Source organism: Notamacropus eugenii, chromosome 3, assembly GCF_028372415.1.
Source record: "Notamacropus eugenii isolate mMacEug1 chromosome 3, mMacEug1.pri_v2, whole genome shotgun sequence".
Lineage (NCBI taxonomy): Eukaryota > Metazoa > Chordata > Mammalia > Diprotodontia > Macropodidae > Notamacropus > Notamacropus eugenii.
In genome coordinates this window covers 57345571-57368771 of record NC_092874.1, presented here as the reverse complement: position 1 = coordinate 57368771, position 23201 = coordinate 57345571, and the positions used below count along the sequence as shown (strand labels likewise).

General features: G+C 38.2%; 1 protein-coding gene and 1 long non-coding RNA gene across 8 annotated transcripts in view; one reads left to right on the top strand and one right to left on the bottom strand.

The window, feature by feature from the left end:
• RSU1 (Ras suppressor protein 1) overlaps window positions 1–23201 on the top strand; it is a 218684-nt gene that overhangs the window by 101954 nt on the left and 93529 nt on the right. For 2 of the 4 annotated variants that reach the window (XM_072651621.1, XM_072651622.1), the window contains one exon: window positions 5141–5273. The exons of the other annotated variants lie outside the window; for them this stretch is intronic. In XM_072651621.1, coding sequence (XP_072507722.1) covers window positions 5141–5273 — 133 coding nt within the window. The remainder of the gene's footprint in view (window positions 1–5140; window positions 5274–23201) is intronic. 4 annotated transcript variants of the gene reach the window in all.
• LOC140532765 (uncharacterized) lies at window positions 435–10638 on the bottom strand. 4 transcript variants are annotated; one of them, XR_011976656.1, is made up of 4 exons: window positions 10234–10638; window positions 7419–9928; window positions 3922–4121; window positions 435–546 (listed from the first exon to the last, which is right to left on the bottom strand). It is a non-coding gene; the product is annotated as an uncharacterized lncRNA (long non-coding RNA). The 4 variants fall into 4 exon arrangements; XR_011976657.1 differs by lacking the exon at window positions 435–546 and having other exon boundaries at window positions 3837–4121; window positions 7419–7687; window positions 9826–9928; XR_011976655.1 differs by lacking the exon at window positions 435–546 and having other exon boundaries at window positions 3837–5596.

Sequence of the window (23201 nt, the reverse complement as noted above, 5' to 3'; positions counted from 1 at the left end):
ATTCTAGTTTTCCTTTAAGTCAGCAATTGTAATTGCAAGCTTCATGGACTCCGTTACCAGGAAATCTCTTTTCTATCCCTGGTTCTCAGCATCTTCAGTAGTAGGAGTATTACTATTTAGCTTTGGTCAGTGTTCACTCTGTAATTGATAATACTTAGAACTTAGGAAAGTTGAGGTCCCTGTCTCCAGTGTTTGTCTTCTGGTTTGTGGAAAGACTCTTGAGTTATTATATGAGTTCCACGATTTATATCTTAAGTGACAGTGTCAAGTCACCAGTTCTCCAAGGTGAAATCTTTTCATCTGTATTATTGGTATCACGATACATATGCTAACTAACAGAATTGTGGTAAGGAAAACATTTTGCACTCTAAAAATTTGAGTTTATTGTCTAAGTGACTTACTTAGGGTCACAGGATTGAAATCTGAGACTTGCTTTTGTCCCCTACTCTAGGCTGCCCCTCTGATTTTGAGACCTTTTGGAAAAACTAGTTCATACTTACTTCCTCTTTTGACTTGGAGGTGATCTTTTTAGGTAGAGGCCATGACCTAGGAAAAGAAGGAAGCAAGGAGGGAAATAATAAAACAGCATAAACAGATGAACTGAGAGAAAATCTAAAATGTGGACAGATTCTAAAAGTTAGGGGTGCTTGCTGTCTTTTATGGGTGGATAGCCTCATTTTCTAAAAAGGTTTCAGAATGGTAGTGAATTTGTGTCTCAATACTCACTCTAGCGCCATGCCTTTAAGATCAAAACCAAAAACAGCACAGCCAAGTAGAAAATCTGTAAACTCCAGATTCTGCTCTCTGACTCATGAATTAGTAATTTGGAACTTGATGATTTAATTATGATGTTTAGCCATCAAGATAAGGAAATTAATAATACTGATCCAAGCTAAAATCAGCATCTGCTTAGTAATGGACAAGACACAACGTGATAGCTTTTTCAAGGCAGTTTGTCCGTTCTTAATAGTCCTGATACCTGACTTCTCTTCTGAACTCCAGAACCACATCTCTAAGTGCCCACAAGACATCCCCATGTGGATGCGACCCCTTTTCTTGCTGTTTTCTATCCCTGATACCACCATTCTTGTTTCCCATGCTCAGAGTCACGTGGCTATCTTTGGCTTACCAAGACCGTATCATCGTATCTCTTGGATTTGTCCCATTCTGAGTTTTGTTTTTTTGTTTTGTTTTTTGTTGCTGTTGTTTGAGGCAGGCTTTTTTCTCCAAATTCCTAGCACATTGGGCACCTCTTATGGAAAACATGGAAAGACATGTACAAATGTTACATGGGACAAGGAGGCATCGTGATCTGCCTTGTTGGAAATACCTAAGGAAGACCTAGATCATTGAGACTGACTGAAGTTTTAGGATATTCATAGTTCCCCAAAGAAAGATGAAAAGGATCCATATATACAAAATTATTTAGAGAAACTTTTTGCAGTAGCAAAGAACTAAAAATTAAAAGAGTTCCCATCTATTGGGGAATGGCTAAAAAAACTATGAATGGAACACAGTTGTGCTACAAAAAATAATAAGAGGAATGGTTTCAAAGAAACCTGGGCAAACAGAGGGAAGTGAGCAGAATCCAGACAGTCATTTATACAGTAACAATAACCATAAAGACAGCCAGCTCGAAAAGACGTGAGATTTCTGATAGATGCCATGACCAGCCTTGATTCCGAGGGACTGATAATGGTCTATACTATCCATTTCCTAATACAGAGATGATGAATTTAAGATAAAGAATGAGACACATTTTGGATATGGGTGATGTGAGATTTTTTTTTTTGCTTGACTACCAAGACCTATTACAAGGCTTTGGTTGTTCTTTTTTTCTTTTAAATGTTAGAGAAGATAAATGTTGGGTTTTTAAAAAATTGTTATTGCTGCCTTTTGTTTTTATCTTTTTATTGTTACTTTTAAAAAATTAATCTGTTATCCCACGGTACCCCTCTCGATCTCCTACCCTCATTGAGGGGAGAAAATCCTTCAATACATAACTTCATAGTCCAAGAAAAGAAATTCTCACATTAGCTGTGTCCAAAAGTGTGCATCTCTGCATTTGGAGTTCATCACCTCTCCATCAGGGAGTGGTAAGTTTTATGTTCATTCTTTTGGATTTGTATTTTATCGTTGCATTGATCAGAGTTCAGAATCTTTCAAAGATGTTTTTCCCTTTATTGTTGTTATAGTTTTGTAAATTGTTCTCTTATTTCTGTGCTTTCCGTTCTGCATCATTTCATGGAGGCCTCCCAGCTTCCTCTGGAAGTGTCCATTTCCTCATTTCTTGTGGTATAACGACATTCCATTACATTCAGAACAGTATTTAACTGTTCCCCCAAGGGACAATCCTGTAGCCTCCAGCTTTCATCTATTGTGAAAAGAGCTGCTTATAAATATTTTTCTATAAAAAATCTTTTTCTTCTTTCTTTGATTTCTTTGGGGATATAGGCCTTGTAGTGGTATAGCTGGTTCAAAAGGTGTGACTAGTTTGACAACTTTTTGAGAATAGTTCCAGATTGCTTTCCAAAATGGCTGGACCAGTTCACAGCTCCAGCAAAAATGCAGTATTGTACCTGTTTTCCCATGATCCTTCTGACATTTGTCATTTCCTCATTTGTCATTCTTTATAGTCCAATAGATGTGATGGGGAACCTTATAGTTATTTAGATTCACATTTCTCTATTTATTGGCCGGTTTACAACATTGTTTTTTTTTTTTCCCATGTGATCATTAATAACTTGGATTTTTTTCTTTGAAAACTGCCTGATCATATCTTTTAACCATTTTTATATTGGAGAATGATTCCTATTCTTATAAATTTGAATATCTTGTCTATCAGACTTTTATCAGAGAAACTTGGTGCAAAGTTTTTTCCCCCCAGTTACATATTTCCCTTCTAATTTGCATTAGATTTTATTATATTAGATTTAATTGTATTAAATTTACTTGTGTAAAAACTTTAAACTTTTTTCTTTAAAAAATAGGGGAAGGTGGAAAGAAGGGAAAATAAATGCTAGCTAATTGAAAAATAATTTTTTTTAAAGGGAAAATCTGTAGATTTGGTCATGTCATTCTCCTCAAAAATCTTCTGTGAATCCCTCTTGTCCATGAAGTAAAGTTTAAAGTGTTTTTTTTGGCATTCAGATCCCACCTTTTCTGTCTTATTTCATTTTTTTCTGCATCACACTTTTCATAATTCAGCCAAAGGGGAGTATTTTTTGCCCCTGAACACACCCTGTAATCTTGTAAAAATCATGGCTTTTCTTCACGCTGTTCCTACAACCTGAATTCTTCTTTGATCCCCTTCACCATCCAGGTAGTAATGACCTTTGCTCTGGCACCTCCAAGGACACTTTGTGTTGCCTTGTACTAATATACTTACCAAATTATGTTATGTATTTTGGATATTTGTGTTTATGTCTTATTACATCCATTCATTCATTTCAAATTTTCATTGCTTGAAGAAATCTTGTTTTATAGATCTAGCTAGACACTGGGGATACCAAAATAAATTTGTTTAATTCCCTGACCTCCAGTAACTTACATTCTCTTGTATAGTACTATGGTATAAACTCCATGAGGACAAGAGTCACTCATTATACCCCTTTTAGCAACCAGCACAATGCTGTCCCCATGCAGTATATTTAATACATATTTGTTGAATGGGATTAGACAGGTTTTTAATCTAGAAACTTTATATACAGTAGTTGTCAATTGTGTGTTTGTCTTTCCTTACTTTCCAATTTTCTTTATAGGCATACGTGTCCATATAGCAAAAATAGCCTTTGGAAACTCTGATCCTTTGATTTCATGAAAAAATAGCCTGTACATTCTTTCTAGTAAATATTTTCAGCTACCTTCTTTATTTTCAAAGTATTGATCATAGCGGTGAAATTTAACAGTATACTTCCATACCAGGATGAAATTCCTTGTGCGAGGTTGAGTTACAGCCAAGATCAGTGAGTCATAGAGCCTCAGCGCAGACCAAAGACGTAGCATTGTCTGTCTTGAGAAGATTAACGAGGCAGTGTGGGTATCCTCTGAGAGCTCTGGACCATTGATGAGCCAAGCCTCAGGGAAAGAACTGTCCTGGAGGAGCTTACAGAGAAAGGTGCCTGCAAAGAGAAGTATTTTCATTCCACTGCCACATGAAGCCACATACATTCCTGTTACCTAACTTTTCTCTCAGTGTCTGAAATGGTAGAGGAGACTTTTATGCATACTGACTTTTTCCCCTTTCAATTGCACCTGAAAAAGATTCAGTCAGATGACTGGCAGCCCAGAAGAGCCAGGCATCTCTCTCAAATACTAGCTTTTAGAGGTGTCATTGAGTTATGAAGACATCTTTGTTAAATAAGGGCTTAGATGCATCCAGCATAAAACCTGAACTGCTAACCTGACAGAATATAAGACATATTACCGTACTATAGACCATGTGCTATACTTAATTCATCTGTACATTGTGAGGCTAATGGAGGTGTACATGTACCCTCAGAAAATGTCAGGTGGCGGCATATTTACAAGAGGAATATTATTGTTTGCTGCTTGGGCTATTGCTTTGTTTCTGTAATGAATCTGGGCAGTTCCTCTTATTCATCATCCCCTTGCCTCACTTTAGATGGAAAAAAAAAAAAGCTGGAATTCCTCCCTTTAATCTAAGGTGAGCAGTTAATATGATGGCAAATCACCCTCTCGGGTTCAGAAGTTAGAACTCCGAGCAGCTCTGGGGTCATTCCTGCCTGTGACCTTGACAAACCACTGCAGACCAAGAACCAACAAATTGGAAAAATAATGTTAACTTTGCAGTCATTGAAAAGAGAAAGTTAGTGTTAATTAGGCATTTACAAAAAAAACATAAGTTCACTTAGTGTGTTGGAGTGAAATCATTTGTGTATTAGCACTAAATAGCTTGTGATCTCTGCTTGGTGTAGAGATGATTCTATTTCCTGGGTGCCAAAGGAACAGAGATTTGCATGCGGGAAATCTGCATATTCTGATAAGAAAAACAATTAAATGCATCAATAAATGAAAACACTGATTTGGCACTGATCTTGCTCAGGATGGCATTAGGGTATCTGGATGGTGCACTCCAGACAAGATTAATTCAATACTGCTTTCATTTCAATCCTTTCAGGAAACTTGGATTTAACTGGTCAGAAGCAGGTCTTCAAAGCAGAGAATAATCCCTGGGTTACCCCAATTGCTGACCAGTTCCAACTTGGAGTGTCCCATGTCTTTGAATACATCCGTTCTGAAACATACAAGTAGTAAGTAACTTATGCTTTCTCCTTAGGTATCCAACTGAGTGTTTATAGAAGTTATAGTTTGCCATGCCTTTCCAAATATAATGTTTTATAAATACATGCTAGTGGTGATCGCTAGGTCATATCTTCTCAAATCCACACTAGCATCTCTTCTGGCACCTCATTGTAATGCTAAGGTGACAGTGTGTTCTTCAAAGTTACCGTTAGATCATAAGTCATTGTGAATCTTTCCAGGCCAGAAAGGCCTGGAGTAGAGGCCTAGTGATGACTCTATGTCTATTCTTCAGGGTCGGGTTTGGCTTTCAGATGATTTTTTTCCTTTTAATCTGTAAAGAAGTTGTCATCTGTCAGTGGAATGATTAGCCATACCAATAAAATGATTATTTTTGAAGTATTAAAGAATATCCTATTAAAGTTACATCCAAAATCTAAATGATAATAAATTATTTTATAATTATATTTAAAGATATATTTGTTTTCTTAACAGCTCTCAAAATGTTAGATGTAGATGAATCTTGACTTTATGTTATAATTGTGAATTCTGCAATAATGTTAAATAGAATAAGTATTTTTCTTTGGATAAAAGGAATCTTAAATGCCTGTTAATTAAATTGATTTCTGATGTCTTGGGCCTCCCTAAAACAAAATCTTCTGGCACATACTGATGAGTAAACATATTCCTGGCATTAATGTACAGAGAGGGCAATAAAGAGGGATGCAGCAAAAAGAGGAATATGAATAGTAGAGGAATTTATGTTTTCTGAGTTCTCTATCAACTGTTACCTTCTTTGGATCTATGGGTTGGTCTTTGCAGAATGAGCTCACTATTTTCTCATGTAGACTTCTTTTTTCCCATTTAAGAAATTTTTATTTGAAGAGTAATAGCAGTAATTGCTTAGTCAGCTTTACATATATTGGATGGAGGATCTCTGGGTAGACAGCAATTTATCTGGGAAAGGTCTAAAGATTTTAGTAGACTGCAAACTCATTGAATCGGCATGTGATACATGTCACCAAAAAAGCTAATGTAAGTTTGCAAATGAGACATGGCAACCTAGGAAGAAGGTGACAGGCTCACTGATTCTCAGCCTGGTCATACCATGTGTGGAATACCGTTTAGTTTTGGGCAGCAATTTAAGAAGGATGTCTTTAAATTTAGCATCCAGAGGAGGGCATTGAAAGTGACAGAGAGCCTTGATGTAGTGCGTGATCTGTGATTAATGGTCCTTTGAATGTTTAACCTAGGGAAGAGAAGACTTTGGAGGAGCATAAGAGCTGAGTTTAAATATCCGAAGGGCTATTATAAAGAAGGAGGATGTAGACTTTTCTGCCCAACCCCAGTGGGCAGATCTTGGAAGGAGTGCTGGAAGCTAAACAGAAGCAAATTTAGCTTTGACATCAAGAAGACATTCTTAACTAATTGTTAATAATGGTTAAAATGGTAAAACTGGTTAATAATGGAAAATCTGGCATCTGGTGGCAGGGGCTACCACCTCACTGAAAGCGGAATGATCATCCATCAAGTATGTTGGAGAAGGGATTTTTTGTTCATCTCTGGTTTGGACCTCCTGGTTCAAATGCTTTACAGTTTGGAAATGAGAGGGCAAGAGTGTTCATCCTCTGCAGGATGGAGTAAGGTTGGGAAAATCCTTGTCTAAAAGAGGTTTATTTTGCATCTGTTGTTTCTTTCATAGGGTTTCCCTTTGGACAGAATTCTCTTTTTCTGTCTGCTGGCTAATAAGACTATATTCATTTCATTTCATATGTATTTGTCCTACAAAGACCAGTTTATATATTCATCACATGGCATAGCCACAGGGGACCTTGGCCATTCTGTATGAGAACCTTCTCATTTTGCAGATGAGAAAATGGTCCCCAAAAGATGAAGTCACTTATGCATGATTACATAGCTAGTTAATGACAAAACAGAGACTAGAACCCAGGTCTCTTAGTATTGAGGCCAGTGCTCTCTTGACTGATCCAAGCTTATTAATGTGATTTATCAGACTTCTTAAGTGGTCTCTGAGTTACAAATACAATTGTCTCTGACTGCAAGCCTATAAAAAAGAAAGAGATGTGAAAAACATGTAGGCAGAACCAATTTAAGTTCCCAAGATATAAAGCTTTGGTAATGAAACAGAGGCTTACCTTTGAATCTGACCAGTTGTTGAGATTTTAGTTTCCACAGCACTTTTTACAAGTTGGGATCATTAAAGACCACATCTCACCAGACGTCTTCTTTTTTGACTTAATAGAATCGTGACAACACTCTGCACACAGGACTTCCCCCTCTGTCCTTGGCCAGGAGATCAGTCCATTCTGACGGGAGAAGGTGGCCTCTCTTAAACACTTAACTCCCTTTCCATAGCTGCCTGGTATCTTTTGGTCACGTATTTCCTTCTTGGTTTAGCTTAGATCTGACAGGATCACAGAAGGTGAGCTGTGCTGAGCAATGACATTAAAACTAGATAGTTATTAGGCTGAAATTGCCAAAATGGTGGCACATCCCAGCTGTAAAACCTGTCTTTCTTTTCAGTTTCTAAGTGGCTTAAAAAACAACAAAAACATGACAGTGGATAATGGTGATGTTTAGAATGCTCGGTCTAGAAGTATTTGAGAAGCCCATAGGTTGTATTTTTTTGATTCATCAGAAGAGTAGAATATTTGGAATCACTATAGAGCCCTTAATTTTTTGAACTCTTAAGCAGTCAGGCTTCAGAAGACAAGTTAAACCACTTTTGCCTATCTTAAGAAATGAGACTCCTGTTTAGGAATCTAATCTCAAATTGGCAGATTATCATACTTTCTTGTATCCCCATTAATTATTAATCATCATTTAAAAATAAAGGTCCTAAATTTCTTCATCTCTAAAATGGGGTAATAATAGCACCTACCCCCTGGGGTTATTATGAGGAAAAACTGAGATGATAGTTGCAAAGCACTTAATACATTAGCTATTGTAATCTTGTCTCATTTAAATTCCATGGGGAAATGTTATGGTACTATAGATAGAACCTTGGACCTGGACTCCCGGGGCTTGATTACAAGTCCCAGGCCTGTGCCTTAGTTATTTGACTTTGACCAAGTAACTTAACCTCTTCATTTCCCTTTCTGCCAAATGGGAGGGTTGGGCACGATAATCTCTAATTCTAAATTTGTGATTCTATGATAAGGTGATTGGCTTATATAGTCATGCTTGCATTTGTAAGGCACTGTGTCTATGTATACATGTGCTTTCACTCTTAAACAAATTCTTCTAAAGCAATAAGCTCAGTAGACTCTCAGTTTTCTTGAAAAAATGGGAAATGGGGATATTAGAGCTAATTCTTAGTTGCCCAGAATATTAACTTATACCAAAGGCATGCATTTCTAACTTTTAGAGAAATAGAATACACTAAAGTATACTTTGCCTTAAAACTTTTCTGAATGTATTTTTTTTTAATTGGGGAAGAGATTTGGTGGTATGTTTGTACCTCCGAGGTGTTTTGTAGAAAATTGTCATTATATAATTCAATGGAAAAAATACTGGTTTTTCCAACTTGTAGTTCTTTGTGTTGTAGCTTGGGAGGGGCAATTGGTGCTTTTTAACAGAAGTGCTAAAGTGAGAGTGCTTTGACAGCACTTCCACTTGTTTAGTAGAATAATCACAGCAGAGTTTACCATCTAATTAATAAACATAGTTAATATATTAGGAAGCTCCCAGTTGTCAGAAATACTCTGTGGGTTTCACTGTTGTCACCCTCAGACTGGTCTTCCAAGGTCTCTTTTGCCAGAAAGAAGGAAGGAAGGGAGAGAAGGGAGAAAGGAAAGGGGAGAGAGAGAAGAAAGAGAAGGAAAGAGGGAGGGAAAAAGGAGAGAGGAGAGAAAGAATAAATTCAGGCAGTACTTTTGTGTCACTTGCTCCCATGGTACAAAATCTTTCTAGTTATAGTTCTGTGTAAAAGTGTCTACAGAGCAAATGAATTAGAGTTGAGGTTATTAAAAATAACTTTTTAATCAGCTCAGTACTTGGCAGTATTTTCCTTTATTTGATTTACTTTTGAGACTTATTAGGATACCCCAACTGCTGTGAGTCTTATATTGTTATTTATGTTGAGTTCATTCGGGAGATGTAACCTAATCTCTGATACATGAAGCCATGGAAGAAAGCTTGGGCAAAGCAAAGGACCAGCAGCTCTGCCCCGTGTACTGGACAGAAGGACTCAATGGCACTTCCTGTTCTCCCTCTGGCTTAGTGTCTGTGTATACCAACTGGCACCAGATGCTCATTCTAACATGGCTGGAGGGAGGAATCCAAAGGTCTCGGTCCTTCAAGGTTTTAGCACTCAAAGCTGCACCTCACCATACTTCAGAGGGCCTAACTGGACTTGACCATTTAGCTAAAGCTTCCCCCTCAATGTGCCCTGCTTCAGAAATGAGAATGAGAATTCCCAGCTTTGGTATTGTCCCCTCCTCATCCCTCACACTTGACTGAATGTCATGTCCAAGAGTATGAAATGCAGGGGGACAAGAGCAAATGAAAGAAACCAGATGCCCTTTCTTTTCAAGTACTTACTTGACCAAGACAGTTCCCATTTCACTATGGCTTTTGTTGATCTGGTCTGTCTCTTTATGACTCTCTCTTCTTTGTCCCAAGGGGACAGCAAGATCTTCATGATCTATGTAGAATACCAAGGTTAGGATACGTGTTTATTCCCTTTTAATTTCTACTTCAAGATTGGTTGACTGGTCATTTCATTTTTCTACTCTCCTTGCCTGCCTGACCTGATCCATATCACCAAGAACATTGTTCTAAGGCACACTTTCATTCCATTTCGGAGGAGAAAAATATACTCTGTAAATGCAAATCTGAAAAATAGCATCTGTATATTTCACATGCTTCCCTCCCCAGAGCCTTAGATCATCCCAGATAGCCTCTACCAGATACCAGGGCCTACTCAGAGTTGGGAAACTTGCTACCTACCTTGAAGCTAGCTGTACACTTCCACCCCCAGAACAGTGATTCGTGACATTCCAGAGACTGCCTTTATCTCCCCAAGGGAGTTAATCCATTCAGCTGTTGAACTCTGGACTCAAGACTGAAATGTACTGGTTGATGGGTGAATGAGAAAACACTTACCCCAATTTACCACATACAGCAAACCCCAAACCATACTTCACAGAACACTAGGGTCTACTGAGCATGGGAATCATGCCAGCTGCCCTTCGGCGGCTGAGCATGTCTTACGCTGCCCCCTTCCTCCTTTTTTCTTCTAATTACTTTTATTTCGGGAACAATGACCAACTCAGATAGTACTATTGCTACTAGAAAGGATGTGACAGTCTACTACTACTCATAATTCCTGTGACTGCAAGATCCCTTCCCTGCCTTTACTCCCCTATGTGTGTCTTATATCCTTAATCAAGCATTTATTAAGCCTCTACAGTGTTACCAGATACTTAATAAGTGCTTAATCAAATGTAAATTTTTTTAAGGACAAGGACTATCTCATGTTTGTATTGGTTATCCAGTGCCTGGTAGAGTTACCTGGCATCTTAATACATGTTTACTGATTGAGTAATTAAATTATCTATGAAATTGTAGAATTCTGTGGAAAGAATGATACATTTGATGTCAGAGGAGCTGAATTCAAATCCTGACCTTCCCACTTGCTAGTTATATGAACTTGTACAAGCTACGCCTTTCTGTACTCAGTTCCCTCATCTGTAAAATGCTGGGTTTCAGCAAGTTGACCTCTAATGTTCTTTCTGAGCCCTAAATCTATAATCTGTTGATCTGCCTTTGCTGTTCTTTTTCCTCTTAATGCATTTTAAAAATCACCAAAGTAGAATGTAGAGGTCATTTCTTCTTTGATGGACTATCGAGCTGAGCTCCTTAATACTACAAACTCATTCCAGCAAGTACTGGCTTTAAACCCATCTGATAGATCCAGACATTTTGCTTACTTTGTATCAGTGAAAAATGTTATCCCAGTTCCCTGATCTCGTTGGAAGAAGATGATCTATAAATCTAATAAATGATCGTGTAAAATCCATGTTTGAGTAAAAAAATATTCTTTCAGATATGCTGGTGTTAAAAATGATCAGAAAGGCGTTGGAGTGGAGATGTTCTGAGGAGGAGGTAGTGAAACTTAGTCTTTTCACTGAGATAATAGTGATATTTTCTACTAAACAGAGTTCATAGGTCAATCAAATCAGAAAACATTTATTAAGTACTTACTGTATAGCAGGCATTGTGAAGAACTTAATGTGCTGGGGAGAACAAAAAAAGACTAAAACAATGTACGGCCTCAGGGAGCTTGTATTTTGATAGGAAAGACAACATTTATGTACGTGACGTCCCTCTCTTGTGTGGACATTTTATTTGTGAGAAGGATCATAAAGGCTGTGTTCTGTGTGAAACAAAGAGCTTAGGTCTGAGACCACCGAGGAAGTAGGAGAGCCAGTATGGGAGCAGAGAGTGTCAGAAGGGGGATGCTGTGTGGTGCACACTGTTCCCTAAAGAAGCCATTGATATCTAGGCTTGCAGTTCAGAGTTACCAGCTGTTCTAGTCATGTGGGTTTGCCTTTACAGATACTTCCATACTAGGCTTTTGCACATTTGTGTCCACTATCCCAACTGTGTGCTTTGATGGGAGAGTATGCCCTAAGTTTATGTTTTGGTTCTTTCTACTTATGCCTTCAAATTCAGTAAAAGTCATGTTATAATTATTTCCTATTTTGCTTTCTCATTTAGTAAATGTTTCATATTTAAGAGTTAATGGTGTCATTATGACTGATTAATGTAAATGAGAATCATACTGGTCACGGTGCAGAAACAACAGGCATGTATACAGACGTGTATTTCCTAAACATTGAGGTTTCACAGCCCTGAGAGTGACCATCTGGTTGGGGAAGTCCCCTGGCCTTCTTCGATGAATACAGGTTGGTGTACGTAAGCCAGCCATATTCTAGGAGGAGAGAGAACCTTGAAGGAAGTTTCTAAGAAGGAGAGGCAAAGAGGGAGAGCATTCCCAGGTAAGGGGAGCAGAGAGGACAAAGACCTGGAGATGGGAGATGGAGTATCATGGATGAAAAACAACATGTATTAAACCAATGTATCTGGATCATAATGTGCCTGGAAGAAAGAAAAGTATAAAGAGACTGGAAAGGTGGGAATGGACCAAGTTGTTAAGAGCTTTAAATGCTAGACAGAAGATATTTTATTTTGGAGATCATTAATAGGAGGCCCCTGGAATTTTCCTGAATTTGGAAATGACATGGTCAGACCTGAGCTTTAGGGAGAGCATTTTGGCAGTTTAAGGGAGGATTGTTAATAATGGAAATCAATTACTGTCTGAATGCAGACTGAAGCAGGTTATTTTTCACTTTCTTTCATTTTTTTTTTAATTTGAGTCTTCTTGTACAAAATGGCTAACATGGAAATGTTTAACATGATTGCACATATATAAAATATATTGAATTGCTTACCATCTTAGGGAAGAAAGGGAGGAATAGAATTTGAAACTTAAAACTTAAAAAAAGTTTAAAAATTGTTTTACATATAATTGGAGGGAAAATATATTATTAAAAAAAAGGATGAAAACCAATTAGAAAGCTATTACAATATGTGTTACAAAGGTTTTCTTTTTTTTTAACTTTTATATTGGAGGTCTATGGAAGGAAAAGAAAACAAATGACTGCTACTAATTAGGAGGAAAATCTCTTGGAAACAGTCTGGGTGAGGGGTGAGGAGGGCCTGAGCTGAGGTTGTGGTTGTGCGAGTGGAGAGAAGGGGATCTATGTCAGAGAGGGGTGAAAGTAAAAACAAGATGTAGTCATTGATTTAATATGTGGAGTGAGTGAGAGAAGTTGAGGATGACCTTGAAGTTGTCGATCTGGGTGACTAGGAGAGGGGTGCTATCCTTGGCAGTAGCAGGGAAGTTCAGAAAAGGGAACACTTAGGAAGAAAGAGAATGATTTCTGTTGCGTACATGCTAAATTTGAGGTGTCCCTGGGACATCCAGTTTGAAATGACCAGTAAGCAGATCAGACTGGAGCTCAGGACAGAGACCACTACTGAATATGTAGATCTGGGAGAGGGACCAGTTTTATATTTGGGCTCAGAGGAGTGGGGTTGAATCCCCTCATTGTTACAGACTGCCTTGGACAAAATCACTTAACCTCTCTGGCCTCAGTTTCCCCATTTATAAAATGAAGAGGATTATACTTGATGGACTCATAAGGTCCTTCTTAGTTCTAAATCAATGATCTTGAAATCCAGTGATTCTATGGTTTTAGATTGGGGACAGTAGGTTACTGGGTTGGTGATGAAAATAATTTAGAGATTAAGAGATACTTGATGTTTCAAAGAAAGTGCAGTTTGCCCATGATGCTACTCATATCATCATAGCTTAGTAAGGGCCTGGAATTGATCAGGGCCTGTGATGCTGATTGAATTTCTTTAGTTTTGGAAGCAAAGTGAAGGAGGGAACTGAGACATTTCTGTGCTGGTCAAGATCAGAAGCACAGAAGTAAGTCAACATTGAAGAAGGGTAGTCAGATAAATTGAACAACTGGAAGGCCAGAGACAGCACTCACAGGCTTGTCAGAGCAGCAGGGCACCTTGGAGATCATCTAGCCCAAATCCTTCATTTTGCAGATGAGGAAACTGAGACCCAGAATGTTCAAGTTACTGCTTGAGTCACTATAGCCAGTATGCAGCAGCGTCAGGATTGAAATGAGAGACTATTGATTCCAAATCCAGGGCTCTCTTTCTATTGTAGTGTAGTCCATATCTGATACAGTTTTTGTCAGATTGTATCTCCCTGACGCATAAATACCATCCAAACTAAGGATGATAGCAAGGTTCAAGAAGTGACTTGTAGTTGTCAGATTCTGAGGATCAGCTCACAGTTGGATTAATTAGTATCGCAGAGAAATTGTGAATTTGCAAAACTACCTCCTTCTTCATACAGAGGTGGGAGACATAGGCTGAAGAATTCTGTATCCACCCTTCGACCTGGACCATATGTCTGCTTGTTCTCTTTTCTTTATGACAAGAGAGGATTGTATTGTGTGTGTGTGTGTGTGTGTGTATGTGTATGATAGTGGTTAATGAGGTGTGATAATGCCGCAAAAAAACAACATAGAATCCATCAGTAAAACCGTAAAAGAAAATTCATATCCCTACTTGTAAATTTTTTGTTGTTCAGTCATTTCAGTCATGTCTGATTCTCCATAACCCCATTTGGAGTTTTCTTGGCAAAGATACTGAAATGGTTTGTCATAGCCTTTTAAAAATATTAGCATTTGTTAATAGCAAAAAAAAAAAAAAGGTTCATATCAAGTTTCACAGTTTTGGTTTATTACAATTTAGTAACTGATATTTGGCAAATTAGATTTTATATTTTCAGTGCCTCAAAGACTCACAAATTCGCTCCTCTCTTAATTTTAACACATACACCCCATGAAAACTCCTAACCCACATAACGTCTGTGAACTATTGAAAAATGATATTTCAATTTGTCCTTTACTCTAGCCTCTAAAATCTCCATGCCTTTACCCTTGAAGTTTCAGAACTGATGTAGCTTAACTTTGTGATTTGTTATCACAACAGTGACTGTAACAAGTCTCTAGCTTTATAAGAGCTATAAGATTTGTAATACAAGTATTGTCATCACTATTTTACAAGTAAAGAAACTGAGGCTCAGAGGTATTAAGTGATTTCCCTGTGGTCACTAATTATGTCCAAGCCAGGATTCAAAGTCAGGTCCACATTTAGTACTTTTTCAACCAAAGGTTTCAAAAAAGGTCACATCTATGAGTGGCAGAATGAATGCTCCTGATCAAGGCTCTCCCATTCCCTGTGACCTTGGACTGGCATCTGAAATGCAGCCAGAAAATTTTTTTTCCACTCAGTTAACTCATAAGGGCAGCTTCCACTACCAAAGGATTTAACAAAATGTTTTATTTTCATTCATGTCTCTAGTCAACTTTCAAAGTGACCTTTCTGTTGTAAGCTCATCCTCTGAGGATCTTCTGTGTCTAGAATAGTGACAGAGAGAGGTGATGGATTGTATGATTTAGTGGATATAATATACTCCAAGGAGAGGCATGAATGTTTAAAACAAAACAGTGAATTAAAACACCTTGGGAAGAATGGCCACACCAGCAGCCGCTTTGCCTTGATGAAGTTACTAACAAATGGGACCACGCCAAGAAGGGTAGGGGTGGGGGTAGCCAAAGGGATTTTGAAGTATGGCTTTTTTGGCAAATGCTTCTTTGGAGTACATTTTTTGCATTAATCATGTCCTCTTAATCAATTCTCATGCAGCAGTTGTTCTTTGTTCATTTATTTCTCACTCTAGCAAGGCCAAGATTTTGCTGCTGTCACTGCCGTGTCCATTTTAAGTCACTACCCAATGGCATTACCTTTATTAGAATGAAAGAGTTTGCTTGTCCTGATTGCCAGAGCCGGCGCTGGGCACTTTCACATTTTTGGGCTGTTGTTGGGCTCTCCAATCACCTTTCTAGTCTTGCTTTAATGATTGTTGTCTCCTTGTTTGACCCCTTTATTTCTGTGCGGCAGAATTATGATAGAATAGTCACCATTTGTTAAGTTTCCACAAGGTAGATTTTCCCAGTGGGACAGTCAAGTTGGAGCCAAGATCCTTGACAAGATTCTTTGTGAAAGGGAGTAACTCACACTTTTCACATTTCCATCAACCAAGGTGGATGGAAGAGCACAAGCCATTTTCAAAGCTGACAAGTTAACTCTTAACAAAAGAAGAGGTTTGACAAATGTTAGGCTGGGAATGTATTGGTTGAAAGAGGCATTTGGAAGGCAGGCATCTTCATGAAGGATGCAATTTGCCAAGCATTGCAATCTAAAGTCTCATTTCCAGTCGTAGCAGGACTCCAGTAGCATTTTGCCCTTATTCAGCCGCACTTATGCAACGTCTCCTTTCTTCCTAAGATGTTCCTCTACTGCCTGCATGCACCTAGCTTCCAACCAGGAAGCCTGCCAGGAGGGAGTAGAGGAAAAAACACTTTAGAATCAGAGAGCTTGGCTTTAAATCCTGGCTCTGTGATTGTGGGCAAATCACTTAAACTCTCTCAGCCTCAATTCCCCCACCTGTACATTGGGCTGATATTACTCATACTGCCCCTGTTGATTGGTTGTTGGCAGTAAGGTATTTTGTGAGCTTTAAAGTGTTATATAAACGTGGGTTATTAACATTACTTGTAAGCGCTTCAGAGTAAAGATTGCCCTGATATCATTAATGAAAGAAAGCTTAATTGTTCCGGATAAAGTGAAATGTTTAAATTGGGTCATTGTGAACATTTGCACTAGTAAGGAGAAACCTTCCCTCCCTCCCCCCAAAAAATGCATTAAGTAGAAATACATCAAGGATTAGCATCCTTGGAGAATGAAGGCCTTTATGTTCTTGTACATCTCAACTGGTTTAACTTGAAGGATTAAGAACTAAGGGATACTTTCTTCCTTTGTCCAGCGTGTGTAGATACAGATATTGTACTGTGTTTGCTACTTCAAGGAACAGTGGTGTTCTTTGCAGATTTCCGTCCCTCTGTGCCTTAGTACATGATCTTCCTGAGTTGCATGGATAAAAACCTCATCCCTCCAGGAACTATTATTTAATATAATAGACTTTTTTTAAAAAAATTAAAAACCAGCTAATAGGCCTACTGAGTCATTGGCCTAGAGGATCTTTAGTTAATAGATGTATTTTGTCCATGTAAGGTATAGATTTTTTATAATCTAGTAGATTGTCCCATTTCTTTGAGGGAACCCATTGAGAGAAGTAACCATATGTAAGAAGAACTTAGGTAAACCTCCTCTCCCCTGTTGTAATGCCCAATAGAGATGTTTGTTGATAATAGTAATGTCAGAAGATGTCCCTGCCCAGGTTACATACAGTGGCATTTGCAGAAAGTTAAAATGACCTTCACCTTCCCAGCAGTGACAAACAGTTCTATGATAAAGACAATATGCAGAACAATGTAGATTTTTCCTTTCTAGTGATTTACCTGAAAATATCTCCAATCAGGCAAGACACAGAGGCTCAGCTTTTCTTTATAATGGACATGGGAATAGGGGAATCTATTTTTTCCTACTTTCTAAAAGTGTTTGACTTGTATTTTGCTTTGATTTTTTTTTTCAGAGCACAGTGCATTTTAAACACGATAATTTATCGTCCATTTAGAAACCCTACCTCTGTATATTTTGGTTATGTTTTTAAGTTAATAAATATATTATCACATTTTTCTCCATAACACAAAATATGATTCAAACTTTTGACATCTTTAGTCCTATTTATATGCAAATAGGTAGCATTTTACTAATATTACAAAGATGTCGCACCAAGGGAGAAAAGGGAAAATCATCAAATACATCTTATTTTGGGCAGTATTGACAGTATCATCACCCCTTTTCTCCTGCTCATTTTAAAGAACAAAACTAGATAGCATTCCTGTTTTTCTAAATTGTAAGTAATTAATGAGCTTCAAGCATACAACTGATTCAGGAGCTGAAGAATATTCATCATACTGAGTAAATATGAGCCAGCAGATAACTCCAACTGTTGCATGTAAACTAGGAATTAGTTTAACTATTTTTTATTTTAAAATTTTTATAAGTAACTGGATACCATTGTGAACTAACTCATAGATCTCCTTTCTTTCTTCAAGGAAATTAACTGTATAGGAATAAAGAAGTATAGCCATAACCAGAAATTCTGTTGTCTGGGTTAAGTTCAATTTGTGGGAGTGGAAGGAGAGCAGAGTCTGTGGGAGTTATGGGGGATGCCCAAGGTCAGTCCCCTGGGATCTCCTGCTGCTTACCTTGTCTGCATGCTGTGTGGCACAGATCTAGGCTAAGCGGTGTGCAGGCAATCTTAACCCATGTGGGTACCATTGGGCTAACAATTTAGTAAGGGAAGGCTTCCCATTTGAGGGGCTTGTCTGCAAAACACGCTGGAGGTTGTCATTTCCTTACCCTCGGGTTTGGTGAGCTAAATTGCTCTCTTCCCTGTGTGGATCCTCTGTCTTTTGGTCCTGCGCACCACTGCAGGGAAGAATGACTTGTCCTTTACCCTCTCCAGCTCTCCCTCACCCTTCACCTCCTGCCCCTTCTTCTCTCCCTTTTCTTTTCTCCCTCTCTCTCTTCCCCTTGTCCTCTCTCTCCTTTCTGTCCTTTTTCCTCTCTCTTTCCTTCTTCTTCCCCTCTCTCCCTTCCCTTCTCCTTGCCCTTCTTCCCTTTCTCTCTCCTTTTCTCCTTCTCCCTCTCCTGCATAGTTAAATGAAGCAAGAACATATTTGTCATTCTCCATTTTAAGTCCATCACCTTTCTGAGAGGAGGTGGGTGGAGTGCTTAGTCCTCTGTCCAGTAGAACTGTCCTTTGTCATTGCACCGATCAGAGTTATGGTCTTTGAAAGATGTTTTTCTTGTCATTGTACAAATTGTTCTCCTGATTATGTTCACTCTGTGTTAGTTCCTAAAGCTCTTCCCATTTTCCTCTGAAACTGTTCATTTTGTTATTTCTAAAAGTCCAATAAATATTCCATAACAAGTTTAGCCTTCCCTCGATAGATAGACACCCTCTTATTTCTGTTTGGAGTGCTTCTGCAAAAAGAGTTGTTATAAGTATTTTTGTTAACATGGGTCATTTTCTTCTTCCCTTGATCTCTTTGTATATTCCCAATAGTGGTATCACTAGATGAAAGAGTATACAAAGTTGAATGACATGAGGACAGAGTTCCAAATTGCTTTCCAGAATGGCTGTACCCTACATATGTCATTCTGACAAAAATTCCTAAAATTGTATTCATAATTAATGTTATGTCTCCTGTTTTCTACCAGAAAGAAAAATTCAGATCCACTAAGCTTGTGTGACTAGAGATCAGGGCCAGATGTGAGAGAAGCTGTAGATGTAAAACCGACAGGATTTATCAACTGATGGGACATGGGAGACGTGAGAGAACACCAGTGTTGCAGACGTGGAAACAGAAAAAAGCGGTTGTCTCTTTGATAGAAATTGGGAGGTTTGAGAGAGGTGTGGATTTGGTGAGGGCAGGGGAAAGATGCTAAGTTCTGTTTTGGATGTCCTAAGTTTCCAATGTCCCTGGGAAATGCAGTTGGAAAAGTCCAATTGGAAATTGATAACGTGCAATTGGAGCTCAGAGCAGAGACTGGAGCTGGAGATCTATGGATCTGTTGATAGCTACAGAAAGATGGTAATGAAATCATAGGTGCTGATGAGGTCTCTGAGAGATAACATGTAGAGAATCAAGAGGAGGGAGCTTAGGAGAGAGCCTAGGGGAGCACCAAGGTTAGGACACATCATGTGGATGATGAACTAGCAAAGTCAACTAAGAAGGAAGGGTTAGACAGGAAGAGAACAAGGTGATGATAGTGTTAGGAAAAGGGAGAGTATCCTGCCAGAGAAGTGGTCTAAAAGCCAAACTGCAACTGGTTAAGGAGTCAGCGAGAAACTCTTAAGTGGAATCAGGCAGTGTAGACAGATTTATTAGGAGTTTGGCTGGGAAAAGGAAAAGAGATATAGGATGAAATGGGTAAAGGTGATATACTCTGCTGAAGACTTTTTTTCTTTTTTCCTTTTTTAAAATAAATTTATTTATTTTTAGTTTTCAACATTGTTTCATAAGCTTTTGAGTTTAAAATTTTCTCTGCCTCCCTCCCCTCTTTTTTTTAAAGGTTGGAGGGACTTGGGCAAGCTTTGAAGAAGGAACCCATAGATAGGAAGAGATAGGGACTAGTAGCATTTTGTTAGAGGGAATGAAGTCGTGTGGACACTTCAGTGTCAGAGCCTGAGGGAAGAGATAGAGTTGGGGATGAGCTCACAAAGTTTCAATATGAAACTGTCTTCTTCTTATTTGTATCCCCAGTGCCTGGCACATAGTGGAAGCTTAATGCATGTTTATTGTTACTAGCTTTGAGAAGAAGGAGAGAAGAAAGGGCTCATGTCAGGTGGCCTCAGTTTCTCAGTAAATGGTGGTCAGTCAGGGCTCCAACAAGGGAACTTGGGACAGGATGCTTGCTTGGTCTTCACATAGTAGGGATGTATATGATCTTGGAGAAGATGTCTCTGTGGACCTCAGATTTCTCTCTGTAAACTGAAGAGGTCTCTGAGGTCCTTTGCATTTCTAACGTTCTGAGCCTATGATGAGGAGAAAACGTGACATCCGTTTTTAACTGATCGTCATCAGATGGCGTATTGAACTATCAAGTATCGAACTGTGGTGAAGTTAAATTGGTCAGCCCTAAATATTGATGACCTTTATTAAGTCCCTGTAATCTTAAAGTTCAATTCTTTGATGCTTCACTTTACAGCTAAGCAGGATGAGTTATTGCCTGCATTTGCTGTTTTTATTTGAGAGATAAATTAAAAAGTGGCGCTTTTATAATCAAACAAAACTGTCTGCAATTTCTATTCTCTACACAGTAATATCTTGTTTTATTACATGCTGGCTTTTTATTGAGCTGTAGTCTCTTATTTCAGTCGGGCATTGTTGGAGATTTTCTTGTAATTTTTGACAGTCTTGTGTTCTTTTGTCATGTCAGGTAGGCTTGAATTAGTGTGTCTAATATTTTGAAAGGTTTTTTTTTAATCAGGTAAAATGTATAAATGTGCATTTTTCAGTCATTTGTAACTTATTCACCAAGCACAAAGAAATAACTTGCCACTTAAATATGCTAATGCCACCAGTGGTTAGTTTCACCTGGATCTTAATAATAATAGCTATAATTAATAATGATGATGATGATGATGATGTTTACAAAGTGTTTTACAAATATTAACTCATTTATCCCCATAACAACCTGGGAGATAGATACTATCATTATTCTCATTTTACTGATGAGAACACCGAGACAAAAGCGGTTAAGTGACTTGCTCAGTGTCACAAGGCTAGTAAGTGTCTGAGGCAGGATGTGAACCTAGTTTTTCTGGACTGCAGGTTAAGTGCTCTATTCATTAGGTTGCTTACTCTACTTTTTCTGAATATGTTAAATTTTGTAAGATGTAGTATACACACTGCAGAAATCTCCAATGGTCAATGACATTGCATGCTGGCACATTAATTATAAATGGTCCATGATGGTATGTCCTCTTCTCTGAATCGTCTTTGTGTGTTGGTGTAGTGGGAAAAAAGAAGTCACTTAGTGTCCAACCTTCTGGTTATGAATCTCGCTGCATTTAGTCAGACTGACAGGATCCTTTGACCAGACCTAGCTGAGAAGTTGTTCTGGCTTAGTAGGGCCTGCTTCAGTGGCTGCTCCTCACATATCACAGGAAACTTGCCACACTCCTTCACTCCCCAAACTTGTGTGGTTTTGTTTTATTTTTGCTAAAGAAAATGGAAGCTTGTTAGTGGTTTATTAGAAAATGTGGTTAGGAAAGTAGGGGGAAAGCTCTTAGAAAACATTATGTCTCCTCACCCTTTTTGGGAAATTACTTTGATATTTTAGAAGCATAATCTCACCCATGTCCTCCAGGACGCAGATTGTCACCATCCTATGCCATCTTGTCTTGTATATTTCTAACCCATAGCTTCCTCTAAATCCTCTGTAGATGATCCAGAGCTTTTAATAGCCTCACTCTTGATCAGAGAATTAATTTGGGGATTTATAATTTGGGATTATGTTTAAGGTATATAACTAGGAAATAGAATAAGGGAACTGGTCATTTCAGTTACTCTGACTTTGCCATAACGAAGGTGTGATGGCATCACAATTGGTCCATACCTTCTGGCAGTCAGCTTGGAATTACTTTAACAAGTGACTAATGTGTCCATGCTCAGATTTATAAGCATACATCCCTAGAGCCTCAAAGACAGAAAGAAAAGTCCCATCTACATCAGAGTCGTGAGAGTAACACTTTCTGTGGAAGCAAAGAACTAAAGACCAAATAGAAGCCCAGAAGTTGGGAAAAAGCAAAATAAACTATGGTGCCTGAATATAATGGAATATTGTTATTCTGTAAGAAATGATACAAATAAAGAACTTAGAAAGGCATGAGAAAGGCATTATGTGAATTGGTACAGAGTAAAGTAAGGAGAGCCAGGAAAACAAAATACATAATGACTGGTACCGTAGAAATGGAAAGAATAGCCATAGCCAAAAAACACAAAACTGAATAATGACCAAGCAAAACAGGTGAAAAAATGTACCTCCTTCCCAACATTGGAGAGGTGGGGATCTGTGCTCATGAGACATTTCAGATATGATCAGACTCAATTAATTATGTAATTATTATGTAAGGCTAATTAACAAGTTGACCTTTTTTTTTTTGAAATTAAAATTAAAAAGAAAGGAAATATGTGTCTCTAATCCTTTCCCAAGGGATTTTTTAGAGGAAAAATGTGAAACCAAAAGGGTTGTGACAAGGGACCTGTTTGTTTCTAGCTTAGTTAATATGACTGGACCCCAAGGAGCCGATGATTTAATTGTATTCTCTTGGTTAGACTCCTAATCCCATTACCTTCTGCCAGGGTGCTGGGATCTAAGGTTTAGAAGTGGACACAGTGGTTTCTGTGTTATAGAAAGTGTGTGATTTAGTAAGGAATGGTTCAAAACCTTGTCTCCCTGTCCTGTCCTGTGTCAGGAGTATCTTGTGAAGAAGGTGTGTGAGCAAGATTAGGGCTCGAGTCATGAACGTAGTAATAAGGTGATGATCTGATTGGCTTGTAATCAGGGCTAGTTTACTTATAAATTGGATTGTAAATACGAATACGTCTCCTATTTTCAGATAGATAAGTATATCTTGTAACATTGGAAAGCCACACATATATGTATGTATATGTGTGTAGATGGTGTATAAATGTGTGTATAGAAAATTACCATACACATATGTACATGCATGTATGCTGTGTTTATATACGTGTATGCCCAAAATGTACGCACTGTATATG